This window comes from Quercus suber, unplaced genomic scaffold (genome assembly GCF_002906115.3).
Source record: "Quercus suber isolate HL8 unplaced genomic scaffold, Cork oak 2.0 scaffold_61, whole genome shotgun sequence".
In the NCBI taxonomy this organism is placed as follows: domain Eukaryota; kingdom Viridiplantae; phylum Streptophyta; class Magnoliopsida; order Fagales; family Fagaceae; genus Quercus; species Quercus suber.
The window spans coordinates 1,472,236-1,494,323 of record NW_027069526.1 but is presented as its reverse complement, the minus strand read 5'-3'; the positions used below and the strand labels follow the sequence as shown (position 1 = coordinate 1,494,323).

The following is a 22,088-nucleotide window of genomic DNA, read 5'->3' as shown; positions in this document are numbered from 1 at the left end:
AAATTAATGCACTACTATTAATTGTTTTTCAGTTACAAAATTTTTAGTACGAAGATTACAAGAAAAGAGTTTTTTTTTTTTTTTTTTTTTTTTTTTTTTTTTTTTTTGAGGGGAAGATTACAAGAAAAGAGTTAATAAATATATACTGCCCTCTATATATGTATAGTTATCAATGAGACTACACATTACATATGCAAAATTATTTTAATTAGCAATCATGCTACGAAGAAAGCCTGCAGATATAGGAATAACATTGAGATCAGTCCACTTCAAAATGTTTGATGCACTTAGCACCAACAGCGAGATGGTCGAATGAAAATTCTGAAAGATGTCTTAGTTCACTTGAGTTGAGATAACCATACTTCTATTGCATCAGTAACTAAGGAAAGTAATTAGCAATGAGCCACTAACCAAGAAAATAACAGTGAAAACTTAACATCTTAATTCCCCCGATGTAATCGCCCCTATGCAACCCATGTTCCAATATAGATTAGACACCCTCTATTATAGTCACTTCAACAAACTTGACTTGTTTCAACCCACTTTTAAGACTAAAAACGCCGAAAACGCTAAAAATTGGGGTATGGGGATAAGTTTGATTAGCTTTATTCCGAGGGTCATTAAAACCCTCGAAATAAACCTATACAACCCTCGGAATATTCTATTAAAATTAGGCGGGCTAGTGTCTATGCCCCAGCGCTAATCGTAGCTCCAAATTTAAACATTTTTCAACGCTTCCTATCACAACCTTTGAAAAAAGATATCTCAAAATTTCTAACCCTTGAAACAAAGTCCAAAATTAAAATACAAAAGGAAAGCTCATTTTTGTTAACGCTCCACGATCAGGAAATTCTCTCAAAATCGATTTGAGCTCATCTCAGAAGACTCAAAGATCGGAGCTCATCTCATCTCCGACGGGTTGATTTGCGGTGGTCAGTTATCTCATCTCCGACGACAAGCGAGCGGTTGATAGACTGAGCACTCTTCGCCACCTCGTTTTCCGATTACAGGTCTGTCTTTCTTTGTTTGTTTCCCGAGAAATTATGGAAATTACATAGCAGAACTATCCAAACAATTTTTGGTATTCTCTCTCGTTTTCTCTCTCTCCATCGGTAGATATATCTCTTCCTCACCATTGGTATAATTTGGGGGCTATAGGATTTTGATTACATGTCCTTTGGTATAATTTGGGGGCTAGGGTTTGGATTACATGTCCTTTGGAATCTGAAGTATGGGATGGTTCTAAGAGGCTTGAACATATTATATTGAAGAAATGCTTAAAAGGGAGTTTCTAAGTGTTAATGGTGTGGAATAACAATAGTATCAATTTAAGTATGGGTTGGATTTATGAGGTTTCTGGTGGTTCTATGTTTGTTATTTTTTGTTTTCCCGTATTTTATCTAAGAGTTTGAAGCTGATTTTGAAAATTCTATGTGTATGTTAATTATTGAAAATCAGCAATCATATAGGTTTCCCCAATGGATATATTGATTATACCAGTGCAGTGCAAGTCTTTGTGTTTCTCAAGCTATTTAAGCTAAAATCAATGCAATTTGATTAACCATTTTTATTGGTTTTTTGTGTTATGGAGTATAAATTAGAGTTTTTTGAGTTCCCTAATTTTGAAAGGACCGGACCATGTGATATCAAGAAGTTGCTTCAAATTTATAATTTATACATTTGAAACTTGTGTTAAAGAGTACTCTTCTCTGTAGGAAATTTGGAGTATGCACAAAAGCTTTTGTAGCTGGACTTCCAAATATCATTAACAATGTCATATCTAGCTCATCTCCTAGTGTAATCTATGATTAAATCACAAAACATTCTTCTTTTGTTTGTCACACATGATTCAGATCATAGACAAAGCCTTTAGATTTTAATCATTTTGCCAACAGATTAACTTATACAATACGGATAGATTATTTATGGTAGGTAATGAAGATCAATCTCAAAGAGAAAATCCCATCAGGAAGGTCAAGGATTTAGCTGAGGAACAAAATGAGCAATGAGCATAACCTCTACGCATTTACTCCCAAGGAAAGTGAGGAAGATAATGCCTCTCAAAATATCATATATGGTATGTTTTTCTCTTTACTTCTGATTTGTTTTGTTTGATTGTTAAATCCATAGTTATTGTTGCTTCGCATTTAAATAAAGTGTTTGGTAGCTCTGTTTTATTGTAGGAAATAAAAATGATATTTTTTGGGTTATTCTTATGTGATACTATTGCGGCTGGTATTGAAGCTCGTGATGGTTTTCTTAGCTGATCCAAATGATATCTTCTTGACAAATGGAGCAAGCCCAGCTGTAAATTTTGACTTCACTTTCTTTTTGTTTCTATAACTGCCAGTATTTTCCATTTCCAATCGATACATTTATAACAGATTGTGTTTCTCTCTTACCAGGTCCATATGATGATGCAATTACTGATAAGATCAGAAAATGATGGAATTCTTTGTCCCATTCCTCAGTACCCTTTATACTCTGCTTCAATTGATCTCCATGGTGGCACACCGGTATGCTTCTAATTTGTAGCACTTTATTCAGAAGCTCAAGATTGGTTGTATTCAACTACTAAGTGAAAATACTTTTTTTTTTTTTTCAGCATAGATTTAACACTGACCTGACTTGGTAACTTGGAAGTTGGAACGAAATTTGATTTATTCTTTTTTGAATTTTCATTCAAGTATGGTCCTTTCAGTCTCCTTACTATCTCAATGAAGCAATAGGATGGGGATTGGAAGTCCCTTCACTTAAGAAGCAATTGGAGGCTGCCAAGTCCCAAGGCATCATAGTTAGGACTTTAAATGTTATAAATCCCAGAAACCCAACAGGCCAGGTGTGCTATTAGTAGGTTTGAAGAAGTAGAGATTTTTCTAGCAAAGTACCTAAAGTTCACGTAAAAGAGAATGCATTGCTATGTGTCTATTTTTGTCCCTGAACATTATATGATCTTTCTGTTGTACCTGCAGGTTCTTGGTGAGGAGAACCAGCGTGACATTGTGGAATTCTGCAGGAAAGAAGGTCTTGTGCTACTGGCAAATGAGGTTGGTAAATTCTTGTTAGCAAAAGGTGTTGAAACATCATGCAACTCTAGTAATAAATAGAGATTTGAGTACTTGTAGGGAACTAAATTTGGTTTTGTTTGCTCTTTATTGATTCCCTTTGCTTGCTTGGAGCCCTACCAAATAGATCTGATTTGATTTGCTATGTTAAAGTTACAACTTATGTCCAATGAACTTTATACAGGTATGTCAGGAATATGTTAATTGTGAATAGATCATGTGTAAAGTATTTGAGCTGATTTTTGCGGAATTTGAAATTTGGATTAAGTGTCAGGTGTTAATACCATGTTCTATTGCTTGGAGATTTAAACTGGATAATAAGGTGTTCACTTGTTTGTAAACTTGGTTCAAAGCCATAATGATCTACTTAACAGCTGTGAAATTATTATTTCTAACTGAATCATTTGTCTTTAAGATCAACAAGACTATTCTGGTGCTCATACATATTAAAGGGTTGATGTGGAGGGATCTTTCGATACTGAATGGTTCGAGCTTGCCAAACAGTGTAAGATAAGTTTTGGAGGTATTCCACTTGAATGAAACTCAAAATAATCCTAATAAATTTCTGCCCAGGACTCTGCTGGGCAGAGCTGACACCAACTCTACCTGTTGAAATGTATCTCAATTACTACATACTCCTATTAAACACCCCAGCTCTTGAGCAGTTTTATTTCAGTGGTCTTTTGGCCAAGGACATTACGGTTGAAAACCTCCCTAACTTGGTTAAATCAGGTCTTAAATTTGAGGAGATAGAAAATGATGTCAGTACTCGAGATTATGTAAAGAGGATATGGGACTTCATGGAATCACTCTGTAATGTTGAATCCATAGAATTCAGCATAGAAACTGCAGAGGTATGGACATGTTACGTTTTTCATGCTCTAACTCTCTTATCATTAATTAAATTGCTCAATGCTACTTAATAATATTGTTGCAAGTGGGTTGTGACTTTGTGCAACTTGTGATTGTTATGTGGTCATGCAGATCCTCTGCTATGGTTCTATCGATGATCTTCCTGTGTTTAACAATTTGACTTCCTTGATGTTTGGTGGTTGTATTAGGTCTTGTTATTATATGTGGCCTGCAGTACAACTCTTGCTTTGTCAGGCTCCAAAGGTACAAACACTTGTCTTTGAATTGACATTCCTAGTTAGCCATGATGGTTACCCACCTGAAAATCGCTAGGAAGATCGCTTGGAGAAGTGGCTTTATGTTCCTAAATGTTTGTCATCACATCTTACAGTCTGTTATTATAAAGGATTTTCAGGGCATGAAGTTGAGATGGAACTTGTTCGTCAAGTCTTGAAGGAAGCAAATATATTAAAGACAATGAAAATCACTTTTGAAAGTCGTCTAGACTCAGAGATAAAGCTTTGTGCTCGCAAGAAATTAAGGAAGCTTCAAAGGAGGTATCCTAATTGTCAATTTGAATTTGACGAAGGACAAGTTGATTTTTAAGTTCTCTTTCTTAATTTGTGAGAAGCTATAGCTTTATGGGAATGGCTATTGGTCTTTGCATCTTTCATTTTAGTTTGGAAATGTGTATTTTGTCCATTGGTTTGTTTAGTGCAGCTATTTGCATTGTGTTTGTGTGTTTTTGTTGAGGAGGTCATTTAGACTTTTTATAGCAGCTTTGGTTGTGTTTTGTGCAGCCACTAGGCTGATTTGGGTGTTGTATGTCTACTGGCCTTTTGTTCCTGCACAAGGTAGTTTGTTTTCCTGTGCGTGATTTAAATTCTTGTATTTTGAAGCATCTTCTAATATCTTGGAATGGCCTTGAGAAATCATTATTTGCCCAACACTCTCAGCATGCTATTAAAGGTGTTGGGTAAAATAGTTTATTGGTTTCAAAATTCTATAGTTAAAAATTACTATAAAATTTTTATAATGAATTGTTATAATGAATGCCTTAAGAACCCAGCAGCCCACTTAAAATGGTTTTGTAAAAGGAGGGGTAACATGTCTTTGTCCTGGGGTTTACTTCATTCATTATAACTAAAAAAGTGTAAGTTTCTGATGGACTGGCACTCCGATAGGTCATCTGCTATCAGTGCTGCTAGAAAGATCCAAATTATAATGCACTATCTAAAACTAAGTACTTTCATATCTGATAGGGTATGCGGATAGGATCTAAGCTTATCATTAAAAATTGGTCTGGTCTAGTTGGTTAACAACTGGGAAAAGATGAATTATTTTTCTATGTATTACATTTATCAAATTGCTTTATATGTAACAATGTTTAACCTCTGTGATCATATGAGTACCTGTGTTCTACCCATATTTTTCTTCTCATTTTGTGCACAAATATGATTATAGCAGTTCTGTTATTGAGGTATACTGGTTTGTTATTTCAGATGTGGATTGGGTATACTGGTTTGAAATGGTAGTAAAGTTGAGTAGAGAGAATACTAATTGTCAAGTGATTCTGTTACAAAAGATCAGGGGCCCTATCCTTCAGCTGAAACCCAAGAAACAACAGTGGTAGGTCTTTTCGCTACAAAACATGCTTGTTTTTATTTCTTTAACTTAGTAATACATGCTTTGTTTTCGAGTGATTCTCTTTTTAGTTCATGTCTTAGTTTTCTTTTAATACTGCAGCTTCATAACATAGCTGAGTTGGAAAACGTGGAACCTTTGAAGGATAGTGAGAACAAAGCAGGAAAATGCAAATGCCAGGTGAATTATTCTTGATGGAGATGTGATCACAAATTTGAGATTCTAAGTTTGATGCTTTTCATGTTTCTTTTCTGATATTGATCATTTTTGTTATGTCTAATTTTTATTTTTCTATTTTAACTCTATTCAACACAACTAAGATAAATCCTAACTATTTCGAGTCTGCTACATGGTTCTTTTTATGCTACTTGGCTTTATCTAGGACATGTCCCCATATATCTTTTCTTTTAACATAAATATTTGTTGTTGCAATTTGGCTAATGTGCAACTGTTAAAATATGGCAGAGTGATCAAGTTGGTGTACAAAGCATGGATATGTTAAAAGTAAGAGTTGCCCTCGAAGAAAGATTGAAACAAGAGGGTATCCTTAGTTCCAGAGCTTCAAAGTCTGATAAAGTACAGAAACATTTGAAGCCAGTTAATGGGTACTGTTTCTGCCTACGCTTTCTAGTGTTGGCTTTTTTCTGAAATTTTGAGTACTAATTAATTGAAGCTGGAATGGAACAGAGACGACTTGTGACGTATGATGATTTCGATGATGATGTTATAGATATGGGGGCTACTAGATTCAGTAATGGTCATGCAAGTTCATTGAGCACAAGTAAACTTTCTCAAATTGTTTCTGCTAAAACAAATAAGCCCAAGGTATAAAACTTGATTGGACCTCCTCTTTGTATGTGTGAGTTTATATGGACATTAATTTCATCAATCAATAGTAGCTTGCATATGAAAAAAACCATTACATATATGTTTCTTGTTAAAATGGTGTCAAGAATGTTTGGTTGGTTTTTATTTTAAGAAGCAAGGTACCACAAATATGTGCTTTTATGGTTCTTGTCCCTCTCAGGTTTCCGAATTCACTTGGGGCTTTTATGCATCCAATTTATGGTCACGGGGAACTACCACAGGCTTTTTGCCATCGTGCTGCTGTCAAAGGTTGCATTCATGTAAGTTCTAGTCAAGGGATTCACAGTTTAGTTTTCTAAGAGCGTCATCATTTGATAATTCCTTACCATTTTTACATCCTGCTAAATACTTGTTAATGTCTTGTGCATTTTGTTTATGAGGAAATAGGTATGTGCATGTTCATGCGGATTCGGATCCTCTCCATTTCCCTTTGAAATGGAGAGGGTCCAGTTCACGGTTGAGATTTTTTTAAAATTGATCCACGCTCAAAAACATGTCACGTCATAAGTTAACCCACTTAACCCAAACCACACTTAACTACACTTAAACTAAAGGCTCTTTGACTTAACCGGATCCTTTAGCTACACAAAAAAACAAAAAACTCCATCTTTCTTTAGCTCTTTCTTTACCCAAAATTCAGAAATTCTCTCAAACCATTGCTAAATCACCACTGCCACTACCACCGCGGCCACATTAGTTAGAACCATCATCAACGACGTCGAACCCAGCCATACCACAGCCAGCAAAAACCCACCCATCATACCCAAATCCACGAAACCCAAACCCACAAAACCCAAAACAACCACCACCATTCCACGCCGATGACCCACAGATCTCCATGCCGATGATCCACGCCGATCTCACCTCAACACTGATGCTCACGCTGATGCCCTCGACGATCAACACATGGTAAAACCCCCAGCAACAATCACCACACTTAGAGTTTTGTTTAGTGACTGGGTTTCCTTTTGAGTATAAAGCTTGATGATCTGCTTTGGGTTTGAAAAATTGGGGCTTTTGGGTATAGCTGAATGTGTTTTGATTAAGTATCTGCCTGTAGTTGTTGTGTGGTGTTGTCTTTGACATCAGTCCAAAAATTATGTTGCTTGGTCATGAACTCATGATGTATGCTAAAAATCATTATGAAATTTCTCCTTTTTTTTTTTTCCTTATTTTTTTTAGGTATCTGTTTCTTTTCTAAATTTGGATTGACTATGGAGATGGGTATTATGTTGGTGGATAATATATTTTGTTTCTTGTAGTTCATTTGAAAGATATAAACTATGGCTCTTGATAGGTAATGAGGTACAGTGTTTGTGAGCTTAGAATTCTTGATTTGTTATGCACAACTGGTTTTCTAAGCTATATTGCTCCTCACACTCTTATTTGCTTATCAAAAAGTTTTTTCCCTCCTTTCTTGATTTCTTTTAGCCTGAAGGTTTTATTATGTCTTTTCCAACTAGTGGTATATGTTGATTTAGTGCTGACATCTAGAGATTTCTATTTATGTATGTGTTAGAAGTTGACAGTAAGAATGTAAAAGCTCTGTACAGGAGAGCACAAGCATACATACAACTTGTTGATTTGGATCTGGCAGAACAGGATATCAAAAAGGCTCTTGAGATAGACCCAGACAGCAGGTATGTTCACTAATTTTGTCAATAATGGGCTATGTTTTCTTGTCAATTGGAAAAGGTTGTGTTATCTTCAGTACAATTCACTCAATTCGGGGTTATAGTCATTTACATTAGGATGTTGGTTGTGTTGTCAGGGATGTGAAGCTGGAGTCCAAGACTTTGAAGGATAAAGTGAGAGAGTATAACAAGAAGGATGCCTAGTTTTATGGCAGCATCTTTGCAAAGATGAACAAATTAGAGCAAGCAAGATCAGCATTAAGTTCACCAACCCCAACCTTTATAAACATTGTCTTTTGTCTGGATTTATTACTCTAGTTTGATATGTCTTTGAAGTCATTTATTAGTGATTGCTTTTGTGTCTTGTATGAGCAGAATACACCGCAAAAGCAGGAGCCAGTGCCAATGATAATTGACAGCAAGGTGTGATACCAACCTGGCCTCCTCTCTCTTTTCTGTAGTCAAAACAGCTACAGTTTAAGAATTGAGGTTGTGTTTTTTTTTTTTTAAGAAACAATTAAGGTTGTGTTAGATTTAGTGAACAGTTATGGAATGTAGATTAGTGGAGTGGTACCAAATTAACCAGTGAGATGTATTATCCTTCTAATAAAAGTGGTCATTGTATGCTTCCCATGGTCTACTTGCTTTATCAGTTTGTCACTGTCCTCACTACAATATAAGAATTGAGGTTGTGTTGGATGTGTTGAAGCCTGGTTTACCCTTTGCCTGAACATTGTTCTTGTTAGAAAGCACCTAATGTCCCTTGTTTGTTTCTTTGCTTCAACTTTTCTGCTTTCATTTTTTTCTCTTTTGAAACCCTTATTTAAGGGTAAAATACAAACAATGTTATCATTTTCAAAGACAGTTGAAAAACCTTAATATTTGCCCCCTGTTAAGATGGACAAGTATCACATTCAAGTTTGAACTAGAATGTCCCAAGTAAAATGTAGCACCCCAATAGCACTAGAGACTTATGACTTGTTTGGAAGTTTAGAGAGAGAGGAGAGTAGAGGAGAGTAGAGGGAAGGGGAAGAGAGTAGAGGAGAATGATTCACCTCCACCTTATTTGAATGTTTTTTAAATTAGTAAGGGAGAAGGGAGTAATTAGCCCTTCCCCTTGTGTAATTTTGTTAATATAATAAGGATAAATTAGGTAATTTACTTAGTCAATAGTTTATGTACTCTACTCCCCCTCCAAATCTCTCTAATTTGGGAGAATTAAAATTGGGGGGTTAGAGGGAGTTCAAACTCCTCCAAACCCCTCCCTCTCATTCTTTAAAAAACTTCCAAACAAGGTAATTGCATTACTCTCCCTCCCTCTACTTTACTTTCCTTCTTTTTTTAAACATCCAAACATGCCATTAAAAAAAGGCAGGGGTTCTCCACAAACTTTGATAGGGCTTTTGTAACATTTGACTGGCACAACTCGATGGTCTTGACTTGATCTTGAACTATAAATTTGATGTAGAATCCGTTACTTGCAAGCAATATTTGCCCCCTGCCATATGTTGGTGATTGCTTGCTGCACTCATAAATTTGGGAAATCAACAGCAAGGTTCTTCCCCTTTAATCAAATTGGTCCAATAACAACACTTCTGCATGTATGAAACCTATAAGAAGGGAATCTAATTTACAGATCTTTAGAGTTTCACGTTTGGAACAACTTATCATGCAGAGCAAGTTGCAATTCTTGTCAAAGCATATTGTCAATATCTACTATTTGCATTGAATCACATGAAGCAAATGCAATACTTACATTGAACCACTTGAATCAAATATGGTATCTAATACCATGAGACATCCAAAAGGATCAAATGAATCAAATTCCAATCCAATTCTAAACATTTTAAAACTGGAATTGAAAATCCAATTGCAATTTCAACTCCAATTCCTACTCCAAATCACACCCCTAAGTTAAAATAATGTTACGTCTAGAATATATGGCCATTCCCAAAGTTTAATTTATTAATTCTACAAAGAACGACAACAAGGTGTACAATAATCAGTACAATGCTTGTGGTCAAGATGGAAAGGAATCAGATTAATGCTACAAATATTGAGCACCACTCAAGCCTAAAGAAGAGAATTGATAATTTTGCAGTGTAAAAACCAATAAGAACTAAGCCATGGTTGCCAAAATGTAGAGGGGATGAACAAAAGCATTAAAATTGGATATAGAGGTCAGGGTTCTAAATTTTAATATAGGGAAAAAGTTGCAATATAACTATTACAAGAACTGGCAATACCATGAAAAGAGCACAGCTATAACAATAAAAAGAAATTCTAATACAAGAGAATGATGGATAAAGAGGGCAGCACCCAACAAGTGCTATTTTAGCTCAAGTCTAACTCTTGTCAATCACAAACTAGTTAAAGCATCTAATTTGAAACAACTAAACATGCCACAAAATCTTCAGAGATCCATCAATAATGATAAACATTGGCCCATCTAGGCAGGTGTAACAAAAACAAGTTGCAAAAAGACCAAAACTATGACTAATAAACTACTTAAGCAGCGGCACCCTTCCCCTTCTTCCTTTGGATCTTCTTCATATAGAACTCAAGTTCTTTTCCTTCCAAAATGTATCTGATAGAAAAAACAAAAAAACAAATTGGTTTGGAAACAGAATAAGACGACACAAAACTGAATACAAAAGAAAAAATGTAAAAACTTTTGGACTGAGGTCAAAGAGAACACCACACAACAACTACAAGCAGATACTTAATCAAAACACATTCGGCTGTACCCAAAAGCCCCAATTTTTCAAACCCAAAGCAGATCATCAAGCTTTATACTCAAAAGGAAACCCAGTCACTAAACAAAACTCTAAGTGTGTTGATTGTCGCTGGGGGTTTTACCATGTGTTGATCGTCGAGGGCATCAGCGTGAGCATCAGTGTTGAGGTGAGATCGGCGTGGATCATCGGCATGGAGATCTGTGGGTCATCGGCGTGGAATGGTGGTGGTTGTTTTGGGTTTTGTGGGTTTGGGTTTCGTGGATTTGGGTATGATGGGTGGGTTTTTGTTGGTTGTGGTATGGCTAGGTTTGACGTCGTTGATGATGGTTTTGACTACTGTGGCCGCGATGGCTAGTGGCAGTGGTGATTTAGCAATGGTGTGAGAGAGTTTCTGAATTTTGGGTAGAGAAAGATCCGAAGAAAGATGGAGTTTTTTGTTTTCTTGGGTAGCTGAAGGATCCGGTTAAGTCAAAGAGCCTCTAGTTTAAGTGTAGTTAAGTGTGGTTTGGGATAAGTGGGTTAACTTATGACGTGGCACGTTTTTGAGCGTGGATCAATTTAAAAAAAATCTCAACCGTGAACTGGACCCTCTCCATTTTAAAGGAAAATGGAGAGGATCCGGATCCATGTTCATGCTTGTCTAATCTTATTTCAAATGTACTTAACTGTTTGCATTTTATAAGAGAAAACTTCACCTAGTTGCTTTGATTTGGATTGAAATTGTGTGGCTAATAATTGAAAAACTTGGAAACAGATTTCATAGGAAGGGATGAAATCCAAGAATAGTTAGAAAGGAAAACTTCATTTTTTTTCAACTTTGAATAAGATTTTTATTGATAAATACCATATAGATAATGTTGGCAGTACATTTTGGGTCAGGATATTTACCTGTTTGCAGAGATTTGATTATTGAACTTACATCTTCTTGTTCCTGTCAATATGGACTTCATTGTATGAAAATTTTTCAATCAAACACCTTAACCATTAATAAGTGCATGATTAATTGGTTTGTCTATTTCCTTGTAATTCTTAATACAAGGGAAAGTTGGTGGCTATGCATCAGTCTTTGAGAAGTACCAGGAGAAGGCATAATCCTTTATGTGAGACCCTTTAAACATTAGTACATTAGGTTGTTTTGCATTGAAATAGAATAACATTAAGATTAGGATTTTGATCATGCATGGTTCTTTATTTTTTGATAGGTAATCAGAGAACTATTATTAATGAGAAAAAAATGAAGAGTACAAGTTGTTCATGATGAACAAAAAACAGAAGAAACAAACAACAAAACAAAAATAAGAAAATCAGAAAGAGAAACTAAGGGAAAACATAAACTTAGAAAGAGACGAAGAATCAGTAAAGCCCCAACAACAAGCCCACTAAAAAAGACTGCGCTGGCATAAAACCTTTAACTCTTCCAATGTATTCTCCATGTTCTCGAAGGAGTGATGATTTCTTTCCAACCAAACAATCCACATTAAGAACCCTGGAATCAAATTCCAAATATTCGAGTTATGCTTCCCAAGCCACTGATGCCAACAAGATAATAATCCTGCCATCGATCTTGGCATAATCCAATGAATACCAAAAGCCTAAAGCATAAAGGACCATAAGGTATGTGTAATAGGACAATAAGGTAGAAGATGGTCAACCGATTCCCCATCACCACAACACATACAACGTCTCTCTTTCGGGGATTGTTAAGCCCCCTTACATTCCAAGAAAGTAGTCGTAGAGTTATTTACAACTACCAACAGCCCCTACAATAGACGAACAAACTTTGCTCCTATTCCTGGAAGAGACACCCTCGTAATTAACATTAGAGATAAGCCCCTTAAGCTCCCTGAAACCTCGTGATCCTGGATTAGCCGATCGCTTGGGCACCCCAACATCAATCACCTTGAGACACTCTTGTTCCAAAAGGCGAAACAGAGCCAGACATTGAGCTTCGTGTTTCACAATAGGGAACCCCACCATGTTGCATAAATTTTTCATCAATTGGGACACCTAGTTCGATAGTGGTCCTGAATCCGTCACTTGAGTTCCTCTGTGGAGTCCTGAACCACCACCATCTCACTGAGAACATTGGGTTCCCATCGAGACAGAGGGTCACACTCCAACACACAAAAATCTTTCTCTCCATTTTCACTACTATGGTTAAACCCTTCACTTGACTCCCACGGAAAGAGGTGAAGCCTAAAAGCTGACTAAAATTCCCAACAAAGCCCACTGACCTTTGTTGCGTCATATGAACATGGTGGTGACACCTCTGATCTTTACCATGATCATCCCCTTCCACAAACTCATCTTCAACCATGACCCAGGTTAGAGAGAGGAGAAAAATGATTTTGAACCATAACTGCCGCTGTCGCCAAGCTACCCACCATAACACCAGTGGACCCAGAGTCACGAAAGCCTAGTCTAAGAGGTACCTCGACATCGGAGACTGAGCCCATAGAGAAACCCGCCTTAATTGAGGCGAGAACCACTGCGTCGGAGCTGCTACAAGCCGTCATGGCTTTTCCGGCCATTGGGTCTCCTATAACTCTCGATGGGATGGGTGCGAGAAGCTCCGAAGCTTGATCGGAGCTGGGTATCAACGATCCACTTGCCGTCGGAGCCTCAGGCAACGCTGATGTCACCGTTGACTCCATCGGTGGCTTTGAGCTCTCACCCACCATGCTAAACTCTGAATACTAGACCCACTTACGCCCAAAACAAAAGGAAAAGAAACCTTTCCTTGGGCCTTACTTAGGATAGCTAATTAGGCTTTTTCATGCCCAGGTGCCATATGTAACAACACAGGCCCACTGTTAATGGACTTGTGCTGAGGATATGGGTTTAGCCACTTAACCACTCTTTTTTCCCCATCAGATATTGACACCATCAACACCAAAGAAGTAGAATTTACCTCAAACTTACACTCACACATGGGTCTACCATATTTAGAAGAAATAGAGGCGCCAGAGACACCCTTCAACACGTTATTTCCCGAACCAGCTCTAGAAAATTCAAATCCTTAACTTCTGCTAGTTACTGAAGTTGACAAATTGCTTCCCATTTTGACCACCACCATTCATTGGACCACTACCAACAGCTTCAACAGAAGTCCTCCCTTCCACCCACTCAGAGTTTGAACTAGATAGGAATCTAACTAATTCTTTAGAAAACAAACGCCAACCAGACTGGTTTGAGCTCGCAGGTACCAAAACCCAACCACGACAACCTCCACCATAATACACAACTATCTCCACAAAAATACCAGCCTTATTCGACCTTCCCTGGAATTCAAACAACTTATTATTTGCTCTGAAACGTTTGCACAAGTAATCATTTCCTAGAACCCAGTCTTGAATATCGGCAAAACATGCAAGAATCCATTCCAATCCCTTACGACCCATTCACACGGAACTATTAATGTTCCGATGACGTTTGTGAATAGCATAAAAATAAGCTTGCTCGCCGTCAAAAGAGAAAGAAAAAGGTTTTGGAATCTGCGAAAAGGACCATAACTGCCCCCTCTACCCTGAGAAGAAGGTTTAAGAGCTTTGAAAGGGGGAGGCACATTGTTGGGAGGGGGTGTGGGTGAAATTGTAGTGGTTGGTCTAGGCCATAACGATGGTTGTAAAGGTAGGTTAGAAGGTGGTGGGGTGTTCAAAGATGAAGAAAGAGGAGGACAAGAGGGATGAAAAGGAAAAAAACCAAAAGAGGATGGGAATGGGAATGGTGATGGGAAGAAACCAGGGAAAGGATGAAGTGGCTGGTTGAAAGGCAGAGGTAGAGAGGGGATCAGAGGAGGGAAAGGTGTTAGGTGTGTGGTAGGGAAGGGAGGGGAGGGGGGGGGAAGGGAAGGGAGGGGAAGAAACCATTTCTCTTCTTCTTCTTCCTTTTTTTTCCCTCCTTTATCTAGTTAAAATACTAAGTTCCTTTATGTTAATATGAAAATGTCTACATAAACTTCAAGAATGAAGAATTTAGTAACTTGAAAAGCTAATTGAATTTTGTTTTGATATTTGTGTTTTGGTATAATATAGATTTTTAATATGTGGTTCTTCAAAGTTTATGTGCATGGCTGTGGGTTTTTATTAATTTTTTTTTTTTAGAAGAGAAAAACCTTATTTTGAGGGTTGGAGACCTTCAAAAAAAGGTTATTCTTTTTTATACCTTTTAAATTTTTCAAAGATTGCCAATCCTTGATAAAGATAAAACATTTGTTTCAAGGGTATGTAGGCTGTTGAAATTTCAATTTCAAGGGTCACGAAGGCCGTAGAAATTTTCGGTTCGAGGGAATTTGTTTGAAAGGTCATCAAGAGTCCATTAAACCCTCAAAATAATATATTTTGAGGGCTCTTTAGACTTTTTTCAACGGTTTTGACCCTCGGAAAAAATCAACTTTGTTGTAGTGAGTATCTTTAAACAGCATAACTTTCAAGAGCATTGACTGACCATTAGACTTCCACTTTTCTAATAAGCATTTCGCATTTTTGGGTCTAAAGCATAAAAACTTAGGGGGTGTTTGGTTTATATTTTGAAACAACAATTTTCAGTTTTTAAATAATTTTACACGTATTTTTACACATTTTTTCACCTACATGTATTTTCACAAATATTTTCAAACAATTTTCGGTTTTTAAACACATGTACTAAATGGCCCTAACATCTTACATTTTTTTTTTTTATCTCTATTGGCCCATTCTAATTCAATCCACTCTTATCAGTTTTTATTTATTTATATTTATATTTTTAAATTTAAAATCTAAAATTTAAAATTTATTATTATTATTATTTTTATAAGTATTATTATTATTATTATTATTATTATTATTATTATTTATGAATAAAAATGAGTAGGGGGGCATGAGTTGACGTCTCAATCCACTCTCATCTTCCCAAATCTCAATATGCTAATGGCCTATTTAATTAACACTATAAAAGCAAGATATTAAAAGTAATATTTAAAAACTCATTTATATGAGTCACTTTCAAGTTTGAAATTCTATGTCATATTCTTCACTTTCAAATAATACCTTCAATTTCAAATGACACTTAGCAAATAACACCTTATCCTTCCATCATTACTCCAACCCACTACTAAAACTTATCCTAGCAAAGTTTTAACTCATTAATAAAACTTATCCTTTCATCATTCTCCATCCATAAACCTACAACCTGTTTTTGACCCAAAACATGCAGGCAATCGATGTAATCCTAATAAATAAAAATTTTGAAATCCTGCTGCTTATCTATGTAAACGCTAAACATCAACTCTTTAACAACACAAAAATCCAAAATTTTCCTAAGAATGACATAACTTAGGGCTCTGTTTTTTGGGGTTATTTTAGGAAGTATGGAAAAGGGGAGAGGAAAATATGAGAGAAAATGAAGAAGAGGGTTGTTTGATTGGGAGGGGAAAGGGGAAAGAATTTTGGTAGGGCCTTGGTATTTTTTCCCTGGGCCCACCAAAATTCTATCTCTCAAATTTGGAGGGATTTTAGAAGAGAAAAAGGGGGAAGGAGAGGAGTTTTGAGAAAAAAAAAATTGCTACATTCACAGCGTTTTTACTACACTTTCACAACAAATTCTAAGTAACAGGTTGTTATCGGTTGTTACTAGTGAGCAAAAAATTTATTTTAATTATGAGTTTAAATTAGAACTAATAACAACTTATCATCTATATTTTGTTGTGAAAATTTATGGACATAGCAGTTCTCTTTGAGAAAACACCAAAAGTACCCCTTCCTATTGTGTGAGTTTATTTATTTATTTATTTATTTTTCTTCTTCTTAAGCAACAGTTATTTTTTTCCCAGACAATGAGGAAAAAAAACAGCATGTTCATTTAGTGGACCAATCAGCCCAACTTATACTATTGTTTGTCCGCAAGGAATAGATTAGGACGTCCTACTTTTTTCTCCCGCCATCGATAAACAAAAAGAAACGACTAAAATTACTTTTAAATCAACTCAGTAAAATTTATAATGCCTCTAATAATATCTTAACATAAATTCCTTAAAAGATATAAAAAAATCAAATAAAAATAAAAAACTAATTAATGAATTTCCTAAAACACATGTACGTTAAGGAACCATTAATACTCAAATATAGATATAATATACATTTTTTGAAAAAGAAAATACACATGCCAATAATTTATTGATTTGTAGGCACAAATTTATTGTGATTGTGTGCACAGTTGATATGTATGTGTACCATTTTACTTGATTTTTTTTTTTGAAAATTTTATATAAACATCATTTTTTTATGAGAAAAATATATAAACATCATTTAATTGAGCATTAGATGCAGGAAAATTTTAAAAAATAAAAAATAAATATCATTTTGACTTTTAAAATTGAGATTTTTTAACTATAAAAAAAAAAGATATATATTTTTTTCTTTACAACAAAAGCCTGGGGGAGAAATTGTATAAGTTTTTTTTTTTTTTTTTTTGAAAGCTAATTAATTATGCTACTATAAGGATGGAATGGATGGACGAACTAATCCTAATACTGTAATTCTCAAGTAATTAGCTTTCAGAAAATTTCTTTTCATTTTGCTTTACTATAACCATTTTACACTACAACAATTATATTTTTCACTCTTCTATAATTTAATTTTCATTTTTTCAAAAAAATAAAAAAATTCTAGCCATCATTTGTTTTTAAAATTATGGCATCCCAGATTAAAACAACTCAAAAATAAAAAAACAAAGTTGCAGACAAAGGGGGTGATTGGTGGTCATTCATTTTTAGGAGTTGAGTGTCTTAAAAGTAGTGTTCAATGCGTTGAAGTGTTGGACCACTAGACCAATCATGTGGCTGCCGTGTAAGGCCAAGTTGCAATTGCAAGTTGCAGGAACAGCCTGTCAAATTGGATAGCTTAACAAATAATTCGCGGACCTACAGTATAGGAGACTTGTACCTAGATTAATTCGTGGACCTCCAGTACAGGAGACTTGGACTCTAGGTCGTCCAATAAAACAACTGGTTACATATTTATATATATATATATATATATGTAATAAGTTTTTTTTTTNTTTTTTTTAGAAGAGAAAAACCTTATTTTGAGGGTTGGAGACCTTCAAAAAAAGGTTATTCTTTTTTTATACCTTTTAAATTTTTCAAAGATTGCCAATCCTTGATAAAGATAAAACATTTGTTTCAAGGGTCATGTAGGCTGTTGAAATTTCAATTTCAAGGGTCACGAAGGCCGTAGAAATTTTCGGTTCGAGGGAATTTGTTTGAAAGGTCATCAAGGGTCCATTAAACCCTCAAAATAATATATTTTGAGGGCTCTTTAGACTTTTTTCAACGGTTTTGACCCTCGGAAAAAATCAACTTTGTTGTAGTGAGTATCTTTAAACAGCATAACTTTCAAGAGCATTGACTGACCATTAGACTTCCACTTTTCTAATAAGCATTTCGCATTTTTGGGTCTAAAGCATAAAAACTTAGGGGGTGTTTGGTTTATATTTTGAAACAACAATTTTCAGTTTTTAAATAATTTTACACGTATTTTTACACATTTTTTCACTTACATGTATTTTCACAAATATTTTCAAACAATTTTCGGTTTTTAAACACATGTACTAAATGAGCCCTAACATCTTACATTTTTTTTTTTTATCTCTATTGGCCCATTCTAATTCAATCCACTCTTATCAGTTTTTATTTATTTATATTTATATTTTTAAATTTAAAATCTAAAATTTAAAATTTATTATTATTATTATTATTTTTATAAGTATTATTATTATTATTATTATTTATGAATAAAAATGAGTAGGGGGGCATGAGTTGACGTCTCAATCCACTCTCATCTTCCCAAATCCCAATATGCTAATGGCCTATTTAATTAACACTATAAAAGCAAGATATTAAAAGTAATATTTAAAAACTCATTTATATGAGTCACTTTCAAGTTTGAAATTCTATGTCATATTCTTCACTTTCAAATAATACCTTCAATTTCAAATGACACTTAGCAAATAACACCTTATCCTTCCATCATTACTCCAACCCACTACTAAAACTTATCCTAGCAAAGTTTTAACTCATTAATAAAACTTATCCTTTCATCATTCTCCATCCCTAAACCTACAACCTGTTTTTGACCCAAAACATGCAGGCAATCGATGTAATCCTAATAAATAAAAATTTTGAAATCCTGCTGCTTATCTATGTAAACGCTAAACATCAACTCTTTAACAACACAAAAATCCAAAATTTTCCTAAGAATGACATAACTTAGGGCTCTGTTTTTTGGGGTTATTTTAGGAAGTATGGAAAAGGGGAGAGGAAAATATGAGAGAAAATGAAGAAGAGGGTTGTTTGATTGGGAGGGGAAAGGGGAAAGAATTTTGGTAGGGCCTTGGTATTTTTTCCCTGGGCCCACCAAAATTCTATCTCTCAAATTTGGAGGGATTTTAGAAGAGAAAAAGGGGGAAGGAGAGGAGTTTTGAGAAAAAAAAAATTGCTACATTCACAGCGTTTTTACTACACTTTCACAACAAATTCTAAGTAACAGGTTGTTATCGGTTGTTACTAGTGAGCAAAAAATTTATTTTAATTATGAGTTTAAATTAGAACTAATAACAACTTATCATCTATATTTTGTTGTGAAAATTTATGGACATAGCAGTTCTCTTTGAGAAAACACCAAAAGTACCCCTTCCTATTGTGTGAGTTTATTTATTTATTTATTTATTTTTCTTCTTCTTAAGCAACAGTTATTTTTTTTTTTTTTTTTTTTTTGGAATTGAATGGTAGCTTTGACCTAAAAAAAATATATATATATATATATAATGGAAAAGTAATTTTTTTCTTAATTAATGATTACAAAAAAATTATTTCTTATATTATGTAATAGGGGCAAAAGAATAAGTTTATATAAACTTCATTTTCTATTCTCCTATTTTTCTTCTTAACCAAAAAAAATAAGTTTTCTATCCCTTCCCTTTTCCATCATTCCAACCAAGCATCATAAAAGAAAACAAAAATCTTTTATCTTTCCACTATTCCATCCTCTCCCATTTTCAGTCCTCCCACTTTTCTATCTCCCTATCCAAACGGATCCTAAGTCTTCCCATACTATAATCACAAGTGAATCAAGCAGGTAGAAACTATAAGGTAGCCCAAAAACTCGTCAAATTTCAATACAATGGCAAACACTCCAAGATGAAATCCAAAAGACTTTACAAGTTTAGTTTATTGCTCAAAACTCATAAACATATCTATAATACTTAATAGATTGAGATTCATATAGGCCTGGCATAAACAGATGTAGCAAAAAAAAAAAATCTTGAATATCGACTATTATGTTTATGATAAAGATATGAGGTCCCAAATGCTTGTATTATGTCCATTTTTTAAGTCTTGTTTCCGTAAAAATCAATTATATTAATTTTTTACTGATCACATCCAGAGACCCATTTGGTTGGTGAATTTTAGGGGATGGAAAAAGGGAGAGAAAAACATAGAGGAGGGAAATAAATTTATTGGGGTTGAATCTGAACAAATGGATTGGTTGTGATGTTTTGTTGAGTTGAATCGGAGCTGGAGGAGTTTGCATCTTATAGTGAGAATTTGACCAGGATGAACTTAAATTAGTGAGAATGGGGAAGGGCTCAGCGGCTTATTTTGGCATTGTTGAATTGGACTGAGATGAGTTTGAATTTGATAGTGAGAATCATAATGAAATAGTGAGAGAGGTGAAGGGTTTAGCTAATATGAATTGAAAATAAGAAATGAGAGGAGAAACAGATTAGTGAGAGCGGGGATAGGTCTATGTTTGAGCAAATGAGGCAAAGAAAAATAGAGAAGAGAATGTAGTGGAATTGTTGGGTTTTAAAATTAAAGTGTAAAATAATTTATAAAAAAATAGTGGTGTGTAAATTTGTAAAGTCTTTAAAGGTTATATGACAATCATAAAGAGGTAAACAAAAAGTCAAATATTTTTTGTTATAATAATAATTATTATTATAGTAACAATCTAAGGTATTACTGGTATTCTCCACATAAATATAGGTCTCAATAAGAGAACTCCTCTTAATTTTCTCGAAATTGCTTTTCCCATAAGCCCACTTAGTAGACTATGTGTCTAACCTATTGAATTGACTCAACCCAACCCAACCCAACACATTGAGTTGATTTTCGTGGGTAAGGTTCGAGATGATAGATTTTTCAATTCATCTGAAAAACCCAACCCACCATATATATATATATATATTTATGAAAGTTTATTATATTACCATTAGTTTGATTGATTTGATATTTTTAAATTTTATTTTTGATGAATTTGGAAACTTGGAATATAATTAAAGAATATTATGTAAATTGAAGTAATTTATTAAAAAAGTAATTAACTAATAAGTGAGAGTCCAATATTTTACAAGGCATGAAACATATAAGCACTTTATCATAATTTAAAAAAAAAAAAATGTAAGCATAACCTACCAATCCAACCTAATTGAGTCTAACTCACATGATTGGATTGAGTTGGTTTCAACACATGTGATAGGTTAATTTGAAAATTTCCCAGCCTAACAAGATCGGATTGGGTTTAAAAACCCTCAACCTATCAAACTCCAACTCATGCACACCCTAAGTAGAACTTATATAATGTTTTGTGTTAGCTAAATTCCCGGTACTCTTTGGGAAAACTTACCATATATATGTTTCCAAAAGAAAAAAGTTTCTTTAAATTAAATAATTTAGAACAAATAGATATTCAATGATCTTTCAAAAAAAAAAGTTGAGGCCTAGGCCAAAAAATCACTACACAGTAAGTACATTTCTTTTTTTTTTTTCTTTTTTTTTTTTGACTGAAAGAGGTAGAATTGATATATTAAAATTAACAAAATAGTACACAGTACATACATTTCAAAGGAAAAACAAATGCAAACCACACCGGTACGGTACATATAAACGTAAAAAATAACGCATTTTTTTTTTTTAATAGAAATAAGTTTTTTTTTAATAGAATATATACTAATTTTTTTTAGATGACTTCAACTTATTTGGTCCGCCTAGATCTTTTATAAAGTATATAAACAGATAAGAAAAACAAAATTTGTTAATTATATTTTTATTTTGGTAGCCCATGCCATAGTTCAACGCATTGTCAACGTTAATTACGAAAACTCTAGCAAAGTTGTTAGCCAATAATGACAGGAAACATTGAAACAAGAACAAGAAATTGTGTGTAAACCAAAAGGATTAGAAGCAAAAGAGATGGCACATGTGTATGTTAAACTTAAATGTAAGCCTCTGTTCCTCCACAAGGATTTCA

At 34.5% G+C, this 22,088-nt stretch overlaps 1 protein-coding gene and 1 long non-coding RNA gene across 23 annotated transcripts; one reads left to right on the top strand and one right to left on the bottom strand.

Moving 5' to 3' along the window:
• Positions 1–592: 592 nt before the first annotated feature.
• On the top strand, positions 593–8,770 carry LOC112028764 (alanine aminotransferase 1, mitochondrial). Of its 22 annotated transcripts, none has more exons than XM_065772627.1 (16): positions 597–1,010; positions 1,919–2,077; positions 2,245–2,307; positions 2,406–2,516; positions 2,702–2,839; positions 2,973–3,047; positions 4,127–4,181; positions 4,324–4,474; positions 4,718–4,771; positions 5,420–5,546; positions 5,664–5,741; positions 6,027–6,166; positions 6,249–6,386; positions 6,589–6,688; positions 7,951–8,068; positions 8,200–8,770. In XM_065772627.1, exons 2-9 carry the CDS (start codon positions 2,006–2,008, stop codon positions 4,722–4,724), a joined length of 672 nt encoding a protein of 223 aa, XP_065628699.1. In that variant the 5' UTR covers positions 597–1,010; positions 1,919–2,005; the 3' UTR covers positions 4,725–4,771; positions 5,420–5,546; positions 5,664–5,741; positions 6,027–6,166; positions 6,249–6,386; positions 6,589–6,688; positions 7,951–8,068; positions 8,200–8,770. The 22 variants fall into 22 exon arrangements, with proteins under 22 accessions (XP_065628706.1, XP_065628708.1, XP_065628705.1 ...); XM_065772623.1 differs by lacking the exon at positions 4,718–4,771 and adding an exon at positions 6,816–7,337 and having other exon boundaries at positions 608–1,010; positions 7,982–8,068; XM_065772622.1 differs by lacking the exon at positions 4,718–4,771 and adding an exon at positions 6,816–7,337 and having other exon boundaries at positions 608–1,010; positions 7,972–8,068.
• A 1,535-nt stretch (positions 8,771–10,305) lies between these two features.
• On the bottom strand, positions 10,306–11,563 carry LOC112028780 (uncharacterized). Its single transcript, XR_002884683.2, has 2 exons — positions 10,922–11,563; positions 10,306–10,649 (listed from the first exon to the last, which is right to left on the bottom strand). It is a non-coding gene; the product is annotated as an uncharacterized LOC112028780 (long non-coding RNA).
• Between the last annotated feature and the right edge of the window lie 10,525 nt (positions 11,564–22,088).